Below are 23,670 nucleotides of genomic sequence, written 5' to 3'. Positions count from 1 at the left end.
CTGCTGTATTCTTAGGGACTATCCGAATGGCACTACGCTGAAATGTCTCTTAGCACAGCATGTGGGCTAGATGCATGTATCGGGTGAGGCGTATATTGTTAATAGCACTGAGCTTCAAGAGGCCATTAAATGCATGTTTCACCGGCATCGTGAAAGCTGCTAAATGCTACGTCTATCTCGCAGATGTCACGAACAACAAGTTCTGTACCCAGGCCTAGGAATCGAGGTTTTGGAAGAATAGATAGTTCACGCGTGGATGGACCCTTCAGGAATTTGATGCTCCAGCTTTGATTGACTTCGTTTCTGAACAGTGCGCGCACCAAAGAAACAAGCGCTCGCTGGAACAACATATCCATAATGAATGGGAGTTCCCGTCGAAGCTTTTTGGGCGGCCCGTTATGTGGCTTTAGTGTTCCAGAGTGAGTTGCTTGAATGGTACATCGAGAGACAACACGCAAGAAGACAAGGCGTACTCATTGCCTGGAATTCTCGACGTTCAAATGTCGCTTATATGGCGAAAGGAGGGATACGGCGTTCAGACGGCTGCTGGAGGAGGTCAATAAAGCTGCAAAGGACGAGCTAGTGATACCAATGGCCAAAGACGCCGCATTCAAATCCCAGGCCGAAGAATACAATGCGCAATGACATGTTGACCCCCGCATCGACTTGTGAACCCTGATAGAATTGTGGATTGATGATGCTGAAAGTGGCTGCATCTTCTAGCTCAATGGCATGGCAGGTACTGGGAAGTCAACTATTTCGTGCACAATAGCCTCAGGTTTCAAGGAACAAGGGTTCTGTTTCTTCTTTAAGAGAGGAGAGCGTGACCCAGCTGATGCGGCCTTATCCTTCACGACAATTGCTGACCAGCTTGTTTCGAAGAAGCCCCGGTTGTTGCCATTCGTTCGGGAAAATGTTGACCTCAGTCCCAGGATTGCCATAGGCTCTCAAGGAGTGGTTCGAGAAGCTCATCTGGCAGCCGCTTTCTCAAATCCTTTCCCAAATCCACCGTCCTGCCGAGAGTCACCAGACAGTTGTCATCGTCATTGATGCGTGCATCATTTGAAACAAAGTGGAAGCTGAGTCGCGGATGGAGGCTAATGCCACCTCTTGCTAAGCTCATCTTCTTCACTGATTTGAAGCATACCGCTTGCTGGAGGCAAGTTATTACAATGCATACGTGACTCTTATCGCACTATATCTGCTAATGTTATTAGCTAAAACTGCGAAAGATATTTTAAATTAAGCCAGCTGAATGATCAACAGGAGTTACTGCTAGAGTTGTCGCGTACATAAAACAAAAACTGTACCTCATGTTTATTTACTCATTGTATTTGAAGTTAAGAATGTATTGCTATATGCTATTTGACTAATCTTCGTCTTCTTCATCAAGCAGCGAAGTCCATGGAAGACGAATACGAGGCGGTCTAGATGCACCACTCACTTTCTGAACGGCGCTACTAGATCCATGATCCATTTCTTCCAAAAGCGATTTGGCCTGCAATATAATAATACATAACAAAATATTGTCCTGAAGTGATACCGGAATGTCGACCTCTGGTACGGTCCGCTTCGTAGACTGTTTGGTATCTTCCTCAGAAGACTTGGACTCTGTGACATTCTCATTCGTATTAACATCATTTGTTGTAGTCTTTGCAGGCACCACAGAACTCGACTGGGAAATTGTATCCTTGACAAAGTAGCTGCTCGCAGCGTCTTTAATCTCACTGACTTCTTCGACGCCACCCCTGGCAAGTAGAAGAAGCGAAGTGATGAAGAGTTCTTTGAGATATGCGAAACTGTATTCTTCTGTCAATTGTGCAATAACAGTGCACATTTCGTCCGGAAAATCCACGGTATCAGATTCGCTGAACTTTTGGCGCCAATAACGACAATACGCGATGCGCTCATCTTCATTTGGAAGCTTGAAATGATACTTGCGGTCAAACCGGCTAGGTCGCTTTGTCACAGCTGGATCTAGTTGTTCAATATGATTTGTAGAGCCGATCATGAGAATGCCGTCATTAGACTCAAGGCCATCGACCTCGTTGAGAAAATAACTGCGGGTACTGTCACCAACAAGGCTGTCAAGATCTTCGAAAATAAGGAGGCACGGAGCCATTCGGCGGGCCTTCCGAAATATCTGCTTAATTGACCATTTCGGCCCGGAGCAGGCGTCCAGTGATTTCACATAGAGAGATTGGACAGGATGCGGGCGCTTAGCAAGTGCGTTGATTATCGCTTTAATGGATATTGTCTTGCCGTTTCCAGGCACGCCGTGAAAGATCAAGCCACGCTTCCAAGGAATTTTTAGTTTTCCATACATATCTCGGCTGTTGAAGAATCCTTCAATGTCTTGAACAAGCTTGTCTTTCATCGCTGGATTGAGAATCACATCGTCCCACGAAGAGCCTTGAACGCTCTTCCAAAGCCCCTTGCTCTTAATCCACTCTGAGTTATCGTATACCCAGATTTCTTCATGGAGCTCAGTTGTCCATGAGCCTGAAGCAAGCAGTAGCGCATCAGTGAACTCATGGTGGCCATGATGCACAAACTGAGGCAAGTTGGAAGCTAGGACAAAGAGGAAGTGGATATTTTGGTGAAACTGGTTAACGTAGGCCAACTGATATACGATGAAATCTTTGCCTTGCCACTCGTATTTCCAACGGGCAAAATTCACAACGTCTTCAAGTTTTCCGGATGTTTCGTCCATCCTCGATGAAGGCAAACGATAGACACGAGTCGCGTCAAGGTCTTCTTCAAACTGGCGGATGGACGTGGCATGCCCAGCTCGGGCGTATCCCAATAAGTCGCACTTAGACGGAACGGTGCGTGTAATGTGGTATTCTGGATATGCTCGACGAAGAAACTCATGAGTGGTAGATTCAGTATCGATACGACCCACGGAATTATGGGCATTCCAAGCCGCCAGGGATTCTCGGTGATTTGTGGATTCGTCCGCCATTATGTCGGAACAGTCAAATAGAAAAGACTCCCTTTGTTTTTTTTATAGCGAAGTAGTAGGTTAAGAATTGTGAATGACCTTCCATATTGTGTGCTGGATGTACGGGTTCTTATACCCGTTGTAAGATAGAGGCATGCGGCGTTTTCCGTTCTTGGTTGGGCAGTGTTTTATGCTCTTTATTGGTCAAAGATCTGTCTACCCCGCAGCTGCTGCCTAGTTATCCTAACCTTTAGCTATTGAAGTATTATTGGTTAAAAGTATTTTGAACAAGACGCTGTCATGTCACCCAATGCGTTGAAGATGGGCGGTGCGATTCTGGGCATCTAGTCCTATTCCAAGAGCGTAGTTACAGATACATACCTATTACACTACCAATGTCCTGTTGAACCACTAGCAGCACTCCCATCTCCTTAACCTTTAGAATCACAGAAGACCTGAGTTACGACAAATGATTTTTTTCTTTTCTTCCTTTATTGATCTGCAGCTACTACTTTCACCAAACTTCCGACATTGTCATACACCTACATACTATATAACGATCTCTTTATTCGCCGCAAAGGACAACGCCATCAAGGTAATAACAAACACCATCATTAACTTTACACTAGACATATCATTTATGAGAATTTCAGACAGTACGGGTGATATGCTTAGCATTAGACTTACGTTGTATCCATTGTTGCAGCCATAAACCTTTCCATTTGACAATCTGCAAGTATTCGCATTAGGGTCGCAAAACTGAAATGAAACGAAGAAAAACAACGTCATTAGCACAATATCGACAACTTTTAGCCTACACCATAGATAGGAAGACATGATAACAGGTAAACTTTCCACTCACTCCTGAAGATGTCTGTCGTTTGACTAAATCGTTGGCGGGATTACTGGAGGGTGCTCCATTACTTGGAGCAACTACCAGCATGAAAAGCCAAATTTTTTTGACAAAAAGCATTTTGGATGGTCAAACGATCTCTCGAGTAATTGGGAAAGAGAGGCTTGGTGAGTAAGTTATTGAAAGATTTGGCGTTCAGTTTATGTATCATACGGTGGGCTATATAGGTATACTTATCCATTTATATACTACAAGCACAAAACAAACAAACGCAATTACAAGAACACGGGTCCTACTGCTCTAGGAAAATATTCATAACCCACTCTACATAAAGATAAAGAGTACTCAAATACATGCAGTTGCCTTCTTGGGTATAACATTTTGTAATTTTCTTCTGTCAGCTGCAAGTAAGAGATTCACTGTCAGCCATATGCTTTTCTTACTCAAGACGCTGATCATTGCAATAGTTCGCTGGATATCCCAATATAGGATCATACTATTTCTTTCGTATCGACATGAAGGAAGGCGACTCAAGCCCGAAGGAAGAACTTTGAAGGAAGATGAACTGAAGTTTGAAGGGAAGGATTCAAGTATGATGGAAGGCGATTCAATTTTGAAGGGAGAGGATTGCGATCTGCGGATTTGTAGGATTTAATTACGTTACCTTTTGATCTTGGTCATTTTCGGCTTTGCATGCCCGCTAGTTTATTTATAGGGCGCGCAAGTGTTAGGTGGGTGTACAGCCCACTTCAGCATATGGCTATTACTTTCATGGTACTAGAGTATAACGACCTCTATTGTATTGTGCAAATGTATTACAAAAAGAATATTAGAAAATATTGAAAATAAAATGGATATATTGAACTGAAAATAGTAAAGTATATCCTTAGTTTCAATTGCACTAGGCCTTAAAAACAACTGTTAACATGCTCATTCATTATCGCGGTTATTTAAAGAAGACTTTTCACACGCCGTATCCCCAATCTTTCAGCGTTATACGTTAACTAAATACCTCTTGTATTCTCCATTAGTAACTTCGAAATAATTTTACTCTTTACTTTACAACAAACTTGTTCTTCTTCGAATATCTGGACAAAATGAGAGCTTTCGCCTTTGCGTCCTTGGCTTTTCTCTTCACCGTAGTCACGGCGAATCAGGGAACTTGTGAAAACCAGTTCGTGGCTGCTCTTACTCTTTTTCGCTTATGATTCTAATCAACACATAAAAAACAGAGCCGACCCAGATAGTGGCATTGGAAACTACTGCTATTGCAATGGAGATGGTAGAATTACGTCTCACTGTGGAATTATCAAAATTGGCTAACTTGGTGCCTTTAGGGAAATGCTATTTTGACAGTCCTTCCACTGGCTGCAACCCTCCTGACTCGATTTCCATTCCCTGTCCTTAGTGGTGTTGATGACGGAGTAAATAGACCAACAAACGAGATAGACTGTTTGGAGGGAATAGTGCGCTGAGCATAGATAGCGTCAATAATTGACTTGAGAATATGCAAAAGTTCACGGAAATTCCAGGCAGTTAAAACACGATTATGTGAAAGCTAGAAGCATTATTCCGCTAGCCCTGTTGTTGCCGCAACACTCGTTTTTTCGTGTCGTATCGATGGTTAGACTAAATCGAGTTGATACAGGGCATCGTGGTCACTACATGTAGCTAGCTCCCTCTATATTGTAGCCAGTTTGCAGAGGAGTGCCGCACCTAAAGTTTGCGATGCTATTATGCGCCAACATTAGCTCATTATTGGTATCTAGTGATGGTACATGATGAGATAGATTATTCGTGATATTGTATTATGGTGAGCTAAGCTGAGTGGAAACAGTGAGAACTATAGTGTCGTGCATTAAAGCACATCGCGAGTTCAATTTGCGTCTTCTGAAATCAAAATGCTAGGTCATGACTATTATTACTACTTTTGTAACTCTACCTAGATATTAATGAATCTCCCATCAATATTCCTTTTATAGTTGTACTTAATGGCTCACATGAGATGGAAGAACGTCAATCGACTTAAAAATCGGTAAAGCAATGTACATATTCGGACATCTTTCGCTGCTCAAGACGTATCTAGCTCTAAAGACTCACTACTGCCACTGCTAAAATGCCGAGGCGCTTTGGTAGTAGTCTGTCATGGAAACTAACATTAATGACACCCGTTTCATCAACTCTGATCCTCAAACTTATTAGATATTCATAAAAACGTTCTTTAATCTCGCAAAGTCCGGACTACCAAGACCTGTCACAGCGTCCCAACCTTCAGTAGCCCTAAAAGCAGGATCGGCGCCACACCCCAGATTCGCGCCCGTTGTAATATCGTTCAGCGCCTCAGGGTGAGCATACAAAACTGGATTCACGAAACCCACTGTAGGCTTACCCGCGTTCAGTCTCTCGTTGTTGATGAGGGCTATGATAGAGGCAAAAACGGGAGCCGAAGCTGAGGTTCCGTAAACTGTCTCGAGCACGCCTTCGATATAGACTAGATATGTGGATGCGAGGGTAGAGACGTCTGGGAATCCCCGACCAATTCTTGTGGCATTGAAGAAGCCATTCTTTTGAAGGGAAGTTAGGTGTGCACCCTCGTGGCGCTGATCGAAGTACGTGGAAATTGCCTTCTGTTGATAAGATGGTGCTGGAAATACGTTACTGAAACCTCCACCCGATGTGGAATGCACTCCTGGTAGAACGGCACTGAAAGCAGTCTCTGCAGTCGCCAGTCGTGAGTTTCTTTTCATGTCTGTAGTTCCGGTGATGGAATCATTTGCGCTTGCAGACAGAGTGACACGCTGAGTTCCGCCTACTGAAGTGATCCAAGGGCAGCTTGCAGGCCATTGGGGGCTGAAGTCACCAGTCGTGGCGTTAGAGACGCCCGTTTTTCTGTCAATACAGGTTCCAGGTGAATAGCCACTTGCTGTTCCGTAATCACCACTGCTCACGACAACGGTGACGCCCATCAGCCCCAGTTTGAGGAATTCGATGCACTGCCGTTCCAAATAGGCTGCGGGGAAGCTGTCTTCAGGGTTCGTATATGAGATTGACAACACTTTTGGTGGCGTGACATTGCCGCAATCAGTGTGGTTGTAACCTCCTGGCTTCGTATCAGGGTACTGGGGATCCAAGGACGAGTTTAGCGATCCGCAATAGTATCTGAAAGTGTGTTAGTGCATTTCTCTTTCTCCTTGACGGCCACTCGCCTGCAATGTATGATGGGGACACTAACTTATCGAAAGCCGCCAACATGTTATTGACGTCTCCTGAGACAAACTCATCACCAACTTGAACATCCAATACTGGCATGGGACTCGTTAAAGCTAGCGCATATTGGAAGTCCAAATCGGCTTCTAGGTTGAATGGGGTAGAATTGTAATTTGTCTGCAGATATCCACCGTCGATAGGATCAACGACAGGGCGCTGGCCAACCAAATCTGGCTGAAACAGGCCGAAAAACTTATCAAGATCTTCAGGAAGCCAGGTCATCCAAGCGATCTCGTAGATTCCGAAAGTATTAGACGTGTTGACAGAAATATTTGTGCTTGGGGGAATATTGTAAAATTCTCTCAGGCACGAAGGAGCAGTGTATAAGCTGCAATTTACTGATGCATTATTGGACAACTCAATCTTGTCTTGCATCCGGTTTCTTGAATTGGTCCCAAGGGCGGCTCTTCGTTTCTCATTGTTGGTTGTTCGAACTGGCCGAGACGCGTTTAGACTGCTTATTGTGATGTAGTCGACTAGATGAGACAAAGATTTCGGAATGGTGTAATCTGTGCATTTTATCATATCCGTCTGACGGCTGTTGTAGGAACAAGTAACATTGAAGATCCGTTCGGCTTCGCCCAAAGTGGACCGGATCAAAAAGTGTCCTCTGGCGTGCGATGGCGACAGCCGAGCAGGCAGAATACCCTCATTGCTTAGCCAGTCCATGACAGTTTTTAGGCTCTGTTTTGAAGGAGCAAAAGCTGTAGCAACCTTTTGTGCAGACCAATGCTGTCCATATTCTTTTGATGTTGGATCTGAGATCTTCAACAGAGAAGCTATTGCTAGATCCACATTATCTTGAGACATGGCAATTTGAATCTGAACCGGGAACTCAGGCTCCGATAATTTGTTCAGGTTTCTACCTGCCGAGAAACCATTTCTGGGACGCGACGTATCTGCATTACAACATACCAGGATATAGGCTAAGGAAAATATGAGAGTCTGAAACAGGCAAACCATTTTGAGAGCTGTTCGTTCCAGCTACAAACAGAAAAGTGTCACAATGTGAAGCTTGTGTCGCTATTTTTCTGGCAATTGTGTATGTTATGTTCATATACGGCAAGGCAATTTGCAAATATAGTATCAGATCTTTTTAAGCAAGCACTAGACATGAAAAATGGTATATTATTCTGCATGTAGTAGTTTTTTATTCTTGTACTAAAATAATACTTATATACATTTAATTTACGAGGTATCCATATGCATTTTCTCAATATTATGACAATGCATGTTAACGTCTGGTTACAATAAGGATCAGTTGCTTACTATACCGTGAAACTCATATATGCCTTATCTGGAAAAAGGTGATGCACATCATATATTAATGGTAAAAATTATATGCGCTTTGTTCCAACAAAGGCATGCTCCATAGTATGTCATCGGGTGCCACTTCAAACATTAGACATTCCAACGGTTTAGTCTTCACTAAGATTTTGGGACATAGCTTCGGGAATATGTAGAAGGAATTGGTCCCACTCTTCCATACATACACTAGAGAAAAGTAACGAATAAATTATAAGCCCCCAAACATTGAGCTGACTTGTTGGAGGAGCTAGTTCTGCAGATCATGAATCCTTATTGCCGTGTGCTGAGCCCCAACTACTCACAGGAACAAGCTCTTGCCGATCATAAATCCTCAGCCTCTGCGTAGGCACTAAGCCTCGATATCTAATTCGACTTTATAAAGGACCTAGCTCTGCCGATCATAAGTCCTAGGCATAATTATTATAATCTTACCAATAGTGAAATGGTAATTTTTTCAATCTGAACTTTTGTTAAGTTCTCACCTAGCTATAAACATGCGCTTTATTCTATTCCTTTAGGATTCATTCAAGCGATTCGGTAAGGAATTGAAGCATTCCATTAGGATTTACAATAATAGTTTACTTTATTCTATACGAGAATATGACCAACAATCATGGAAATATTATGTAAATTGTAATGAAACTGCCTTTATAGTATATTTCGAACAGCTTGGGCTCCTGTAGGATTAGGCAAGTCTCACGAGATACATCCATCATTCTATTATCCACTCATTTGTATCTTTTTGTACAATATTGGAACAATAGCGAAGTAGAAGACAATAGCTTGCTGCAGAGGTATGTACAAGAAATATATATATATATTCACGTTTGCCCTTCTTTATTGTGCAGTTCAGTCAAGTTTCAGGCAAACGCGTACCCATTTACATTTACTTCTACACTATTTGAACTTGTCAGACTATTGTCACTCAATATGAAGTTTCTATACTGTTCCATCATTTTCGCTGCAGGCATTGCTTCTGCTGCCTCTATTCCTTCAAAGCTTGACCAACGCGCAGCTGGTATTCCGGTAATTCTTGTTGTATCACACTACAGAGCTCATAGCTCATGCTAACTTTTTGAGTGATAGGGAGCCGCGGTATGAGTTTTTCTCACAAAATGATATATCATATAGTACAAACCTAACGAATTGGTTTTCTAGCTTGCGTGTCTAGCTGAATGCGCACCTTTGGCTGAAGCCCTCCCAGCGTATGCTGCATGCCTCGCAATTTGCACTGCTGCTGGTGAAGAAGGGGCTCCTGTTAACTCGACAGCGGTCATCTCTACAAAGCGTGCTGATTAAACATATAGAGGGTTTGACGCAGAGAATCTTCCTCTCACTGCTTCAATCCCATGGCCTGGGGATTCAGTGTCTAACATTGTACCATCGGTCATACTTGGGAGGATCTGGCACGATCTTACTTTCACTCATTCTCGTAGGTGTGGAAAAACTGAGCTGGAATATAGCTGAAGTTGTAGTTATGTAGTAAGAAGCTTTTTGAAGTCATCATGAAGAATTATATACGTCTTTCAAATGTGAACTAGGTCTCATTTCAGCTGCTCGGCTCCCTGGCAAGCCCGGAAGCGCTGTGGTCATGGTGGTAGCTTATTGCCGTGCATGTGTAGAGTGAAATGGCGAATCACTATGTAAGTATCATTACCTACATAACTAGTAAAGGATAGAGAGAAGATGGAAAATCTAGTCCCTTGTTAGTTAGTACTCACGGGGCGAAGCAGACGATTCAGGACTCACTCTGGACTGCATCGACCGCCTCGTTATCGGGCATTGCGATCTCCCCGTGGGGTGGCGCCTTGACCAGGCTTTGCTGTCGCGCAACAACGCCAAATTTACAAAATATGACACGTTAAGGCTGGCCACATAGATCGGACACGTACACAAGGTCAGTCGTGTAAGTCAGTGCTGCCATACCCGGAGACCTGAAGTCATCAATAGCGCTAAATAGCGGATAAAAAAGGATATTCAAGGAGGATATGACTGGACTGACCTTCTTCAAACGGTTGGAAGCGGCAAGTGGGTCTAGGAGGGCAAAAGGCAGGCCTAGTTTGAGAGTATAACTGGGGTAATTCCAAATAAATCCAACCACAGGAGACTCCTGTTGAGCAGGAGTAAAAGTGGGCTTGCTGACACTTTTATAATCTCAAATTAGGAGATCTTACTGTTAATGTTACGAATAACATCACGATTAAATCCCCCCTTTGAAGATGGGTATCAAAAGTGGAACTAACAAGTAGTTCTACCCCAACTTTTTGTTGAAAGTCATTGAATGTGCACGTGATCGATAGGCGAAAGAATGGTTCTTCGCATCCTCCAGACCGTCCACGACTTCTCCAGATGTTGAACTGCGTTCAAAACACGAACCTAAAGCGGTTTACAATGTCGGCTCCAAGCCCCACAGGAGGCATGCCTGCCTCCAATACTGCCCATCATTACTTCAAGAGAGCTTATCAAGCTTGCATTAACTGCCGCCGTCGAAAGGTAAAATGTATCATGGAATGCAATGGTCAGGGGCTTTTGCAAGCATCTTGCACAAGGTGTAAGAGAGAACTACGCCATTGCACGTTTAGTGCAGAAAGAAATTCTCAGACCAACCCTCAAGATGGCGGGGATATGCAAAGGACTGTAAATGTTATCGAAGGTATTGCAAGCTAGTTACCCATTCAAGGGAATAGGATCTTTTATTAATGTTTTGACATTGACTTGCAACAGCTATGCCTGCCCATCCGGTTGAGGTGACAGGGCAAAGATCAAGGCAAAGACCAAGGCATAGGTCAGCTGAAGACTTCATTCATGCACAGGCTCGTGAAGAAAATACTGGTATAGACTATTTTGCGATTGCTTTTGCAAGTTTACCATGCCATTGTCAAGTTAACGGAATAGAAGTGTCGAATAGATCACGCAAACGCCGGCGTCAGAGTCCAAGAAGAATCACGAGTAGAGCAGTATTCAACGCGGCGGACGTCCAATCGCCGGGCCAAGAGAGAGAAGACCAGCAACCCGCAACAGGATGCTTTCCTCAGCAAAGCGGCCTCCCACCCATTGGTGCTGCGGATGAACACGACTTGAGGCCCGAAACACATATCCGGTCGAATAACAGCAGTTCAAAAACACCGGATCCGACAGAGAGAATGGGTATAGATGTACAATTGGCGGACCACGATTTCAGTTCCGCCGAACATGTCACCATATCGGAGCCCTGGCTTTCTTTTCGCCACCCACTCTCATCCTCATCCCCGGATACGTTACACCTCTGGAGCTCATGGCATTTTGTGAGAACTGGTCTAATCACTGCACAAGAAGCAGTCACGTACATTGATTTGTTTTTTCAGAACATGAATAGTCTATCCCCAATCCTTCACTGTTTCTATAGCAATCACATGAAGCACGGTGATCTCATCTCCCGAGAACCTGTTCTTTGCTGTGCCATAATTGCGCTTTCGGCACGGTATCATATATTGGATGTACATGGGGCCGTCACACGGGGCTTTTACATCCATGACCGCTTATGGGAACACTGCCAAACATTGTTTCAACGCTTGGTTTGGAACCAGCGGCGAGCGATTAAGGACCAGATGGCTCACCTCGGTACAATTGAGAGCCTTTTGTTGGCTGCGGAATGGCACCCACGCTGTGTCCATCTTCCTATCGAGACCGAATATTGGCAGCCAGAGATGGTTCTCTCTGATGACGAGCAGACGGCATGCCGCAGCAAAGGTGCGGAATGTCCCGCTTGTATCTTGTCGCTTCAACTGACGGCATCAAGTGCCAAACAAATGGCTTCGGGAGGTCGAGGAAGCCGCGCATAGATCAGATCGCATGTCTTGGTTAGCAGAATCCCCTCTCTCGCATCTCATTCCACGATTCTGAAATAATATACATTCCGTATTTTTCGCATTGTGTGCAACGCAAGGGCTCACTCACTATTTAGGATGCTCCTTGGAAATGCTTTATCTCTAAGTCACGAATTAGACATCTTTTCTGATCAAGATGATGCCCTAGCAGGTGCGCTTGAGTCAGCATCTGAACTGTCATTCACAAATTTTCTTCATCTCCGGCGCCACCGAGTGGGTAAACTTTTATTCGTATATATAAACCAGCTTGCTTCACGAATTGGTTGTGCCTTACCAAGAACGCCGTTTCACGATAGTGTGTTGCGCTCATTCCAAAACCCCGAATCCAAGTTGGACCATGAATGGCACGAGTGCATGACTTCATGGACAGAACTCAGCCGGCTAATAAGGACATCGTCCGACTTTCTCTTTCCCTCGAAGAAAGTGACGCAGGAGCTCTTACGAAGCGGCCGGTATGCAGCCTTTCTGGGGCATTTTAGCCCACTCCTTTCCCAGTGGTTGGACAAGTTCAAGAGGCATGCAAGTAAGTAAACGTCCTTTTTAAAATTATTCTTTATGCCGTAGTCCAATGGCTTATGTGTAGCAGCCAAGGCCACTTGCTGGCAGCTTATACTGGTTGATTACCATTTTGTTCGTGTCTACATTAACTCCCTGGCATTGCAAGCCGTTGCGGGAAGAATGTGGAAAGATGACGGGCGAGTGAGTCGTTCACAGGTTAAGGATAGCCAGGATTGCGACTTTGTTCGTGAAGTCATCGATGCAAGCAGTACAGTCCTGGAGATGGTGATCGAACTGTCTCGAGATGGCAAGTTAAAATACCTGCCTGTCCGCATATTCATTAGGGTCGCTTCTGCCTCGATGTATTTGATAAACGTTTGTTATACTCTTCCAACCATGGTGGATGGGGTTCGGTCACTCAAGCTGATTATTCAATTTTCTAGGCTTTAGCGCTGGGTGTACGCGGTAACGAGTTGGACCGGTTGTTAGGTCTGTTAGATCGTACAGTTGAAGCGCTATGCCTGAGCGCCGTCGATGATGTGCATCTCGGCTTTCGATATGCCGTATTATTGAAAGAAAACACAAGGGGCCTCCGGGAACGGTTCATCCGGGTTCATCCCCCGCCTGTGGAGGCGTCATTTACCTTCAATGATGCAGATGCATTTCTTCCAAACCTCGCGCCGCCAAATGAAATTGAGGTTGCACAACTTAGTGTTCAAACAGATATACCAGACCATGGAGCCGATATAGGGCCGAATTTTCTAATGTATACTCCAGAATCAGGACAAGAAATGCTCAGCGAGACCTCTATACCCAGTTACCTCCCAGCGGCAGGTGACTATTCCCAGGATGAGTGGTTTGCGTTGCCATTCACTTCTGAAGCTGAGCTTGGAAAGCCTTTCATGTCATACTTTTTTGGCATTGATCCTGGAGACGAAAGGTACTTTTGGGACGTTGCCTAAGGGCGTTTTAAGGAAGTGTTGGCAGAAATCAGGCAAAACCTATGCAGATAATCTATTAGCCGGACATGCTTAAGTATGTGTGAATAGTCTCTTTCCCTAGTTCTCCATCTAACTCTCGGAGATACTCTTCAATGTATCGTGTTAGAAGCAGTGGCTTTGGAAAGCTCTCGTGATATGAATGAGCTGCGGAATAAAAGTGCCATGCCATGCCAAACAATTTGCAAGTTGTAAATACTTTTGAGATGATGTTTACTGCGGCGGTGGATGTTTTGGAAGACTGGATCTTGAACCCATGTACCGCGCTGGTTCTTTCACTATGCGCAATCAATCCAGTGTTTGACCTCGCAAAGAGCTGAGAATGCTGACCACCCTGTTCATATCCCAGTATTTTGCTTCCATTTTATCCCCAATAACTGTCAACTGCATGTTCCTCGTATCGCATTTAGGCCATGGAGAGCCATCTGAGAACTGAGGTATTCCACTTTGAGCAAAGGTCACCCAGGCATTCTGGACATCGTCCGCAATCTGCACGTCAATCGCATCAAAGTCTCTGTCCGTAGCGGATAGACCAACATCGACGGCCGATGCCTTGTTTGCGAACCATGGCTGCAAAACTCCATTGTGTGACACGTTACCGAAAATATAAGGTATTTCGGCACCATGGTAGGCAAGCATGCCGGAACGACGGGTAGCAGGGGAAATACGCGAAAATATGAAGCAGTAAGTCGTACGCTTTAAGGCAGAAAACCTGTGGTAAGTAGCCATTGCCGGCTCCGTCCAAATAGCTGCAGTGCATAATTCTGTGAGCGCTTGATACGGACTGAACTTGGCATTGGTAAAATATTTCGTCATCTCATGGTCGCCACCGCGTGCTAAGATCTTGGCCATATTGGCCAAAGTGTCAACGGTATATATTTCTGACGGTTCTTGACCAGGACTCGTGTGAAGACCCGTTGGACGCCAAAAAGCTCGGGCTTCATGCTGCGTGCAGCCAAACAGAACTGGGACATGTTCATCCCAGCCGGAGAATTCTCTCGTTACAACCTCGTCATCGGGCACCGGGTACCATGCTAAATTTGCCGGAGAATGAAGGTATCCAGGAGGCGGTCGAGTCCCGCATACCGTAAATGAGGCGGCCCGAATCTGCTCTGTGGGAACACGACGGAGTACCTCTAGATCTTGGCTTCCCAAGAGATTCAGGAGTTCCTCGCTCGCGTCGTTGACACGCTCTGCATTTGGCGATGGTGTAGCAGCGTAATCCTCAAAGCCAGCACTTTGGATGATTGCACGGTGAAAAAGTCCACGAGCAGCTGGGGTACATAGCAAAGTCCGGACTGCGACTGCGCCAGCGGACTGGCCAAATATAGTGACATTCTGGGAATGTCCGCCAAACACCTCAATATTCCCTGATACCCATCTCAAAGCGGCAACCCAATCTGAGACGGCAAAATTGCCACCGGCCTCTGGGTGACGCAGAAACCCAAAAGCGCCGAGACGATAGTTGATGGATACGACAACCACTCCGTGACGAGCGAGGTTTCGACCGGAATAAACGTCCATCGAGGAAGATCCATTTAGGAAACCACCGCCGTGAATCCAGACCATGACAGGTTGCTGCGCTGACGGATCCACAGTCGCAGTCCAGATGTTCAGATACAGACAGTCTTCACTAGACTCTGCGCCAAGTTCTACCCCAGTATCAACAATTTGAATTGCCGCCTTTCCGAAGCGAGTTGCATCCCAGACACCATCCCAAGCTGGTGGAGAGGAAGCGGGTCGCCAGCGGCGGTCGCCCATGGGCGGTTCGCTATACGGGAGACCCAAGAATGAATAGATGCCATCTAGTGCAGACCCTTGAACGACACCCTGCTTTATGCGAACAGCAGCCATTTGTCTAGTGAAAAAATGAAAAATTGCAGAGCGAATGTTCAACAGAGGCACTGCAGGAGAAGCTTAGGCTTGACATTGTGGGAGGATGATGCCGGGTTTATAGGCGCTTTCATTGCAAAGTAAAGTGACTCCACCTCATCCGGTCTTAACCCACCATAACCGGTGTTCCAACGTTTTGGCTCACTGGCCTTGTCAACTTTGAGTTGTTTAATGGCCCTTCGGCAAGGTTTCCCTGGTGTGGTGGGGAGAAAATAAATGCCGCTGCATCGAATGTTAGGTTCATTTGCCCTTTTAACTATTCTGATCCTTGATGTAGACAGGCAATTTTGTTTGTCACGTTATCGTCAAGTATTATGCTACGTCTCTTGAAGTCCGATATATGTGATGAATTACATTGATGCTTTCCGATCATACTTGCTCCTCGAGCTGCCTCGTTTCTAGGTCTACTTTTACCAGCTACTTTGACAATTGTCGTTCAGCGGGTTGTCAAAGTTACTGTGTTAGTCTCGAGCCGGGAAGCTGGGCTTGTTGGTTTGCGTTACGGAAGTACTGGTCCGTGAACTAAGACATTAAAACAAAATTATAAACCCATCAGAAGCTTCGTTTCTATTGAATGATACTACATGATCCTACATAGAGTCCTTCAGCCAAGCAGCCAACCCATTCCGGAGATATGGGTTGGAATTGCTGGTGGTACGTCTGGTCCCACGTCAATGGAACATATTAGAAAGCCAGGTTGAACGCAAGGCTATCCTCGCATATTTGTTCGCGCATGTCATGGAGTCTTCTATACGTAAGTATTCATTCCGCATATCTAGAATAACCTTTGCTAACCTGAGATGATGTGGGTCTTTAGCGAACGATTTAAGATGCTCTTGGGTCTCCAATTGGAGAAAAATACCCATATCGTACCCTTGAGTCCTCTGCATATCGAGAGCTGGGCCTACTTCTAGCGACAGAACACCTGTAGAGGCCAAAAGATTAGATAGATCCAACCGGCATCTAGGCTATTTCAATTCATGGCTTTACCTGGAATCTTCCTTCCTCCTTCCTTGGATTCGGTGATAAATTGTTCAACTTGGGCTGCTGGAGCATCTTTCTTTAACCGAAAGAGTACTACTTATGGGGTGGAATTAGCAAGGGACAAGCATCAGTCTCACTTGAAAGGAGACATACCAACACGATAGACTGGCATGATGCAGTTGGCTGTGGGTGGGATACGAATATTGTAAGGAAAGCAATGGGCGAAAACGGATATTGTTCTGTAAGATTTTCCTCTCTAAATATGAAGCTGGAGATGACGACTTCACCATACAGCCCCCACTGTATGGTAAACGCCGGGATTTATACCTGGGAGCCCGGCTATTCACGGCCGTTCAAATAATCATTGTGATAATCTACTCGTGCTACAACTGGAATTTTTTGCCTTGTATTAAAGTTATAATTGTTCATCGCGGGGATGAATTTCTGATCATCTCGAACGACTCCATTTACTTGCCAAGGCCTCATTATATGATGCATTGGCTTACCATCACTATTCTCAGCTATGAGGAATGAGTTGCCGTGAAAAAGAGAAAGAAAGGGCGAATAGCTAACAAATTAGACACATATCTTTGTACCTAATGAGCAGACTATTCCCAACTTTAGCATCACTCCCGTCTCTTGCCCGGAATAGCCAGATAATTGGGGTATTGGGGTCACTAGATGGCCGAAATTAGATAGAGCACCGGCTCCCGCGGTTCGTTCCCACTCAGGCAACGAAAAGTTTGGTCGACACTGCGTAGAGACTTTCGGCACTGAAGCAAAACTAGTTGTGATTTTCATAGATTCGAAACCGGGTCTCGAAAAGGAGGTTTTCTTGGATATCTAAGTCCCCACAATGTGAGCATAGAAAATTGCAAGCCATACTTAGGTTGCTAGATGTCAGAACATCGTAAAGTGGTTGTTAATTTGCAAACTCAACGATGAACTACAAAGAACGACAAACATGTATTTACGAAGACGGGATGGTGTTCATCCGCCTCCGTGTATTCTCAGTCAATTTCGACGGACCAGTCAACAGATCATTCCGCGAATGTTTTGCCAAACTACTCTTCGCGACTTGAGTGTCAAATTATTTGGTCTCTTGTATAAAAGTCCAGTTATTATGGCTCCGATTGGCGTACAGGCAATTGATCACGATGATAAAGAGCTCGGCAGTGCGGAGGTCGCAGCTTCACTAGGCATTCGCGACTAGCAGCATTGTAGCAGAGGCAAATGCGAATGGATCAGGCCATCGCTGGTTCCAGCTTTACTGGCCCAAGGAGGTATGGGAACACATAATGGGTTTTCAGGTCCCATCTTCCAACAGATAAACAGACAGACTACCGGGAACGAGATTGAGGGCGATGTGGTGGCTGCAGCCCGTGCGTGGAATGGTGACCTCTTCTCTAGCCAAGGTGGTAGGCACACTTGGGAAGACATTGCATTTTTGTGTAGCCACCGGGATGGGCCAATTGTTCTAAAGGAGATACAAGACGTGGATAATGCGGTGATGGCGCTTTAATCTGGTATCTAGAGCATCATGGTCAGCAATCTTGAAGTGCGACAGGTAGATGGTGCCGTCAGAAGCCTAGATGTACTACCCGAAATCGTTGATGCCGTGAGAGATAACTTGGTCGTTCCTTTTGACTGTGAAATCCGAACCGGATCTGATATTGTGACACCCTTAACCCTTGATGTCAAGGCAGTACTTGTTGGACGGCCTTGGGTTTGTGGGCTCGGCATTGGGGGCAAGAAAGGGGCACAAGGCGTTTTACTAGGCCTTCTTGCGGTAAGTCGCCCCAAGGCTACCAGTGATATTGATTCTAACGTTTGCTGGGATCTCAGCCTTACGTTGGGCTTAGAAGGCCTGCAAGGAGCTCAGGACTGCAAGAGAGCTATTCTTCGGAAAGTGGCCTTCGGAAAGTGGCTTAGGGAGGCGATATTGGCTCAACATATTGAAACGCAGCTGCTCAATTCTACGCAATCTGACTTGAGGGTGAATCTTATCGATTTGTTCAGAATCTATTAGTCAAAAGACAGGTAATCCAGTCTAGTCGTATATGAGTAGTCACACAGTCCGATTATAAACTAGTTAAATGAAGGGGAATAAAGTATCTCGATATGTTTCTTTGCATAATTCGCGATGTGGTGTCTCCTTCTGCTCTTGAGTGGTGTGTTGAGCTCCAGCTTACAAGTTCATCTCTCACAGCAATTAGGCACTTGATATCTTGCTATCCTATCGAAAGATGCCTTACGATATCAACTGTGGAGATGTTTGGTTCGCAGCTAAATATTTGGGACATTTTTCGCAACCCTGGGACATGAGCTCAACTGGTCTGGTGCTTGATATTCGATGTGAGGGATCTCTTCGGCTGCCACAAGGTCAGTAAACACATAGTGTATCCAACAGCGAGGAAGTAGCTATACCAACAGTCATAAGGATATCAGCCAAAATAGCAGTATTAGAGATACCATGCGGTTCTCTTCACCGATCTACAACAGTCCATGACGTGTTACTCTCAGTTGGTTCCCCATCCCGCCTCGTGCCGAGCTTCGGTCAACTCCATCGCAAGCGGGCTTGTCTCGGACGGATAACAACGGGGATCTGGGGACCATGATGATCGCCACGATCAATCCTATGGGGCTAGCCTCCACTCCCCGGAAACACACGGGGTTTAATACTGGATGTGTGTACTTAAGCTACATGTTTTGCTAAATTTAGCTTTAGTTCAACAAATTCTACGCTCATCCGACTCCGTATCAATATCCCGTTACTTTAGAACATTGTATCTACTACCAGACTTACAAATCTCATTCCCCAACTTCAAGTCATGTCGGAATTACCGTATTTGGCAATCGTTGGAGGGGGAATTGCGGTAGGATAACGACGAATGTTGTATTCGTTGTTAGACACAACTGACAGCCATACATAGGGACCTGCACTGGCCCTCAGCCTCAAGAAACATCACGGGATTTCTTCTACTGTCTATGAGCTTCAGCCCAAGTACGACGTGCGAGGAGTTAACATCACTCTGGCACCTAACGCGCTGCGTGTTCTCCAGCATGTTGGAGTCTACGACACGGTCCGCCCCCAGGGCTACAAATACGAAAGCATTCATATGAGTAACGCCAGATCCCAGGCCCTTGGAACATTACTGCAGGGAAGTCCAAAACACTATAATTTTTCCAGCCTCAGGATACACCGAGCTATTGTCCAAAAAGCGCTATTGGACGAATTAAAAGTACAAGGAATTCCAGTTGTTTTTGGCAAGAAGCTGGTTCAACTACACGAAGAGGAAGAGTTTGTCGAGTTGGAGTTCGCTGATGGAACTGCCGCAAGGGCATCTTTTGTCATAGGAGCTGATGGCGTGCATTCAAGGGTTCGGGATGTCATCATGGACACTAAAACAAGCTATAGTGGGTTCATGGGCATCATTGGTATGGGCGTCAAACGCGAATCTCTTCACAAGTCAGCGGCCAAAGTGCCACTGCCAAACTTTGTATTCGGCAGCAGAGGTTTCGTTGCCATCATGCCATCCAGTTACGAGGGGGATATGGTTGACTTTTTCTCGACTATGCCCTATCCTGCCCGGTCGAGGGAAGAATGGAATGAGCTCGCCAATGACAAGATGAAAGTCCAAGAAATCCTTCAACAGAGATTTGGTAACGAGTGGCCCCAGTTTATTTGCGACATCACCAAGGATTATGACAAAGAAGGTCTGAGCCTGCTGCCGTGAGTATTGTAACCGTAGCGCATTGCAACTTGCATTTCTGACATGATTGTAGCTTTTTCGAAGTGCCGCCTCTAGAGCGCTGGACGAGTGTCAAGCGACGGGTGATTTTAATCGGCGACTCCGCTCATGCCTTTACACCTCAGGGCGGACAGGGTGCTGCGATGGGTCTTGAAGATGCTGAGACACTCTCGCATACTTTGGCTCGCCCGGATTTTAAATCAGACTACATGCGCCTGCTAGCCGCCTGGGAACGCCACCGGAGTGAACGGCTGCGCCTCGTCAAAGATTTCACTGACCTGAACGGACGATTGAGGACACCCGACACTGCCGTCATTCAATGGCTCAAAGAGTTACTTATCTGGGGCCGCTTCAAGTGGACAGGTGAATTGGGAAACTTGCAATGGCTCCATGGATACAATGCTGAAGACATTGTCCGCTGTTTTTAGCTCACCTTGTCATAGTACTTTAGAACAGTTCTACTGTATATAGGATCAATTGCCTCTATGCGAGACTTGTTATGAATCTACATGTATCATGGAATTAGGAGTGTGGTTCATAAACAGTTAAATAGGTGTTTTAACAATAATAGACTATATACTGCATCTTTCAGGCTAATGAGTTCATTAGAACCAAGTATGGAAGCTTGGTTGTTATATTATCTGGAATTGAGCATCACGCTACACTATGTTGAATCCTACCACAAAAACGAGTAGTGGTTACATTAATTAGTATCAGCCATTTAGAACGAGGCCAATTTTCTAACAAGATTTGCCTGGTGATGGTAAGCGTTATCATTGTTAATACTGTGTAGGTAGTCTTCATATGTGTTTTGCTTGTACTCTTATCCAGCTGCTGCTGCTTTTCCTAAAAGAGGCTGGCTTAAAGGCGGTGAGATAAGCCTTTTTGCAGCGACCTCTGTAACAAGTAAGTTTCTTTGACGCTAAAAGCATTGTGTCATGTTTAACATTATAGTATAACACCAAACAAGAAAAAGAAGCAAAAGTAACACGGACTGACTCCATGGCATCTCCTAGAAATGCATGCAAACCATGTAGAAGTAGTAAAAGAAAATGTGACCGCACTTTACCAGCGTGCTCTACCTGCCTGCGGTAAGATACGCCAATGATCCCATCCAGCTCCATAGGGCCACAAGCTAATGGCATCAATAGCATGGGCCGGCTTTGTGCGTATGACGAAATTCCGGAGCAGGGCTCGGCCTACAGCATTATTCCAGAAGAACAAGGCCTTGATAGCGCTAGAACATCAGTATGTCCTGCTCTGTTTGACGTTTGTAGATTCGAAACCCGCTGACAACTAGCAGATGCTCAGCGCCACATTTGGAATAGCGCTGCAGAGAGAAGTTCGCAGCTTCCTAGGCACGCCAGATGAGATGCGCCGAACCTCGAATGCCTACTTTAGTTCCATTCACTACCGGCTACCTATCATTTCAGAGTCGAGGTTCAATCAGAACTTTCCAAAATTGTTCAATCCATCAACCATAGACTTTACGACACTATGTTTGTGCATGAAGCTCGTTCACACAAGTCCTTCACAACAGGCTGTAGGAGGAACAGATGCTGTATCGCCATCCTATCTTATTGCTAAGAGCAGTATTGGTTTACTTGAAGCAACCGGCTTTCTTACCTTGGATGCCATTCAGTCTAGACTGCTTCTTGTCTTATACGAGGTGGGCCATGGCATTTATCCGGCAGCTTCTGTTTCCATTGGTAGCTGCGCAAGGCTGGCTCGTCATGCTGGCCTGAGCCGGGATTTCTGGCATGCTCAAGAAGCAGCCGTTGCAAATCCTGATGCAGAGGAAAGAAGGCGGACATGGTGGGCCATACATAATCTTGACAGGTACGTTTGGAAACAGTGTTATCAGCATCTCAACGCCTTGGAAATAACTCGAACCATTCATATCAGATTCATTGCTCTTTGTGGAGGAGATGCGATACTTGCTTCCGAAGATGCCACACCAGATACTCATTTGCCTTCCGACCCTGAGCAATTGCCGTGCATAGTGAGTGTATAATTGTGGAAAGAAAGGCCGGCATGTTTAAATCAGAGTCTCACCAATAGTCGCATATAGGTCACTTCAGAAGCCGCCAGGCCGACTGTTTCTACGCCAGCCCCGTTTTCTGTAGGACCATTTGCGAGAGAGTGTCAGGTAGCGCATCTGATGGGTCGCGTTGTTCAGCACATTTATCATCCGGTTGCCGACCTTGAATTTCGCTCTCGCGAAAGTTTTCAGCTTGAAAGTACATTGAAAGCTTTTTTGCCAATCTTAATTGAGGAAGAACTCGAATTTAGCTCCTACTGCGGTGCTCTGGGAATTTGTATAAGGTAACAATCTCGGCATTGCTCTTACATGTTTTCTTTCTTTTCTGCCCTTTTTTCTAAAAAATAAACCATTCGCTGACCATATCCAGTTCGCTCTACGCATTATATAGCGCTCCTACTGCTCCTATTAATCACAACAGTGAGGGCGATAACCACAACTTAGAAAAGATTTCTACGCAGATGACAGGACTTTCACAGCATCTGCTCAAAAGCGCCGGTGATGAAAACACTCTAACAATGATGTCGCTTTTCATCCCATATGCCTTGTATCAAACAGCTGCGATACAACTGAATTTATATCAGAGAAGCCGAAATTTCGCCTTCAAGGCAAACGCTGAGTTAATCATCGAAATCTTGACGTGCATGAGTAAGAGATGGCGTGCCGCAGGTCAGTATTCTGTTTCGCTACCTTAGCAAAGTATACCATAACTAATTGAAAATACTCCCGCAGTGAAATATCTGGCGGCGTTAGAGTCTGACAGCCCTCTGGTGATGTTACCACCTCAGGGATTTTATCTCGGTTATTCGATCTTGGATGAAGATGCTGGCAATCAGTGACAGTCTAGCGATTGAGCAGCATCAGAAGTCATACCACGATAAGGCTCGAAGACAAGATGTGACAACAAAGAAGCTAATGCACCTATAACAAGCTCTGTCGGGAACACTGGTTTGACCCGCACTCTGAGCGGAGAGCTATTCGAAAGGGGCGGATATTCATGCTCAGATTGGCAATCAAGTGAACAGCCTTGCCTTGTGTTTTGGGACTTAATGATGCTTTGGGGTTATAGTCCTTAGGGCAGTTAAACACTGTCCTGGGTGGCTTTCATACTCCGCGAGACTTGTTTCGCTAATCTGTTGGCGAAGTCTGGACTGTATACATATAGGCAAAACATACAGGGTGAGAATTTCTTACCTTACTATAGAGGTCTAAGAAGTCAGCGTTAGGGATAATTATATTAAAGGATTAATGCTTTAGTTAAGTTAA

The 23,670-nt window shown here is 45.2% G+C and overlaps 8 protein-coding genes across 8 annotated transcripts; 4 read left to right on the top strand and 4 right to left on the bottom strand.

Annotated features, from left to right (window-relative positions):
• Positions 1-1,369: 1,369 nt before the first annotated feature.
• On the bottom strand, positions 1,370-2,965 carry TGAM01_v208176 (ATP-dependent Zn protease; the record flags this gene model as incomplete). Its single annotated transcript, XM_018809465.2, has 1 exon — positions 1,370-2,965. One exon carries the CDS (start codon positions 2,963-2,965, stop codon positions 1,370-1,372), a length of 1,596 nt encoding a protein of 531 aa, XP_018657349.1.
• Positions 2,966-5,995: 3,030 nt separating this feature from the next.
• On the bottom strand, positions 5,996-7,874 carry TGAM01_v208175 (aorsin precursor; the record flags this gene model as incomplete). Its single annotated transcript, XM_018809464.1, has 2 exons — positions 5,996-6,956; positions 7,030-7,874. The coding sequence occupies 2 exons, from the start codon at positions 7,872-7,874 to the stop codon at positions 5,996-5,998; spliced, it is 1,806 nt and encodes a 601-aa protein (XP_018657348.1).
• Positions 7,875-9,302: 1,428 nt separating this feature from the next.
• On the top strand, positions 9,303-9,671 carry TGAM01_v208174 (hypothetical protein; the record flags this gene model as incomplete). The annotated part of the gene is made up of 3 exons (XM_018809463.1): positions 9,303-9,398; positions 9,459-9,467; positions 9,531-9,671. The coding sequence occupies 3 exons, from the start codon at positions 9,303-9,305 to the stop codon at positions 9,669-9,671; spliced, it is 246 nt and encodes an 81-aa protein (XP_018657347.1).
• A 1,050-nt stretch (positions 9,672-10,721) lies between these two features.
• Positions 10,722-13,698, top strand: TGAM01_v208173 (hypothetical protein; the record flags this gene model as incomplete). Its single annotated transcript, XM_024550272.1, has 7 exons — positions 10,722-11,025; positions 11,097-11,204; positions 11,271-12,101; positions 12,151-12,211; positions 12,316-12,761; positions 12,825-13,111; positions 13,180-13,698. The coding sequence occupies 7 exons, from the start codon at positions 10,722-10,724 to the stop codon at positions 13,696-13,698; spliced, it is 2,556 nt and encodes an 851-aa protein (XP_024404979.1).
• Positions 13,699-14,022: 324 nt separating this feature from the next.
• TGAM01_v208172 (hypothetical protein) lies at positions 14,023-15,495 on the bottom strand (the record flags this gene model as incomplete). Its single annotated transcript, XM_018809461.2, has 1 exon — positions 14,023-15,495. One exon carries the CDS (start codon positions 15,493-15,495, stop codon positions 14,023-14,025), a length of 1,473 nt encoding a protein of 490 aa, XP_018657345.2.
• Positions 15,496-16,298: 803 nt separating this feature from the next.
• TGAM01_v208171 (hypothetical protein) lies at positions 16,299-16,783 on the bottom strand (the record flags this gene model as incomplete). The annotated part of the gene is made up of 3 exons (XM_024550271.1): positions 16,299-16,552; positions 16,618-16,704; positions 16,765-16,783. The coding sequence occupies 3 exons, from the start codon at positions 16,781-16,783 to the stop codon at positions 16,299-16,301; spliced, it is 360 nt and encodes a 119-aa protein (XP_024404978.1).
• A 1,368-nt stretch (positions 16,784-18,151) lies between these two features.
• TGAM01_v208170 (hypothetical protein) lies at positions 18,152-20,791 on the top strand (the record flags this gene model as incomplete). The annotated part of the gene is made up of 3 exons (XM_018809460.1): positions 18,152-18,607; positions 19,545-20,344; positions 20,398-20,791. 3 exons carry the CDS (start codon positions 18,152-18,154, stop codon positions 20,789-20,791), a joined length of 1,650 nt encoding a protein of 549 aa, XP_018657344.1.
• Positions 20,792-21,467: 676 nt separating this feature from the next.
• TGAM01_v208169 (hypothetical protein) lies at positions 21,468-23,243 on the top strand (the record flags this gene model as incomplete). The annotated part of the gene is made up of 6 exons (XM_018809459.1): positions 21,468-21,611; positions 21,667-22,202; positions 22,269-22,365; positions 22,435-22,688; positions 22,775-23,073; positions 23,137-23,243. 6 exons carry the CDS (start codon positions 21,468-21,470, stop codon positions 23,241-23,243), a joined length of 1,437 nt encoding a protein of 478 aa, XP_018657343.1.
• Positions 23,244-23,670: the final 427 nt, after the last annotated feature.

The sequence above is a fragment of the Trichoderma gamsii genome, assembly GCF_001481775.2.
Source record: "Trichoderma gamsii strain T6085 chromosome Unknown Scaffold_33.2, whole genome shotgun sequence".
NCBI lineage: Eukaryota > Fungi > Ascomycota > Sordariomycetes > Hypocreales > Hypocreaceae > Trichoderma > Trichoderma gamsii.
Note: the sequence above shows the minus strand (reverse complement) of the source record. Positions and strands in the feature narration are given on the sequence as shown.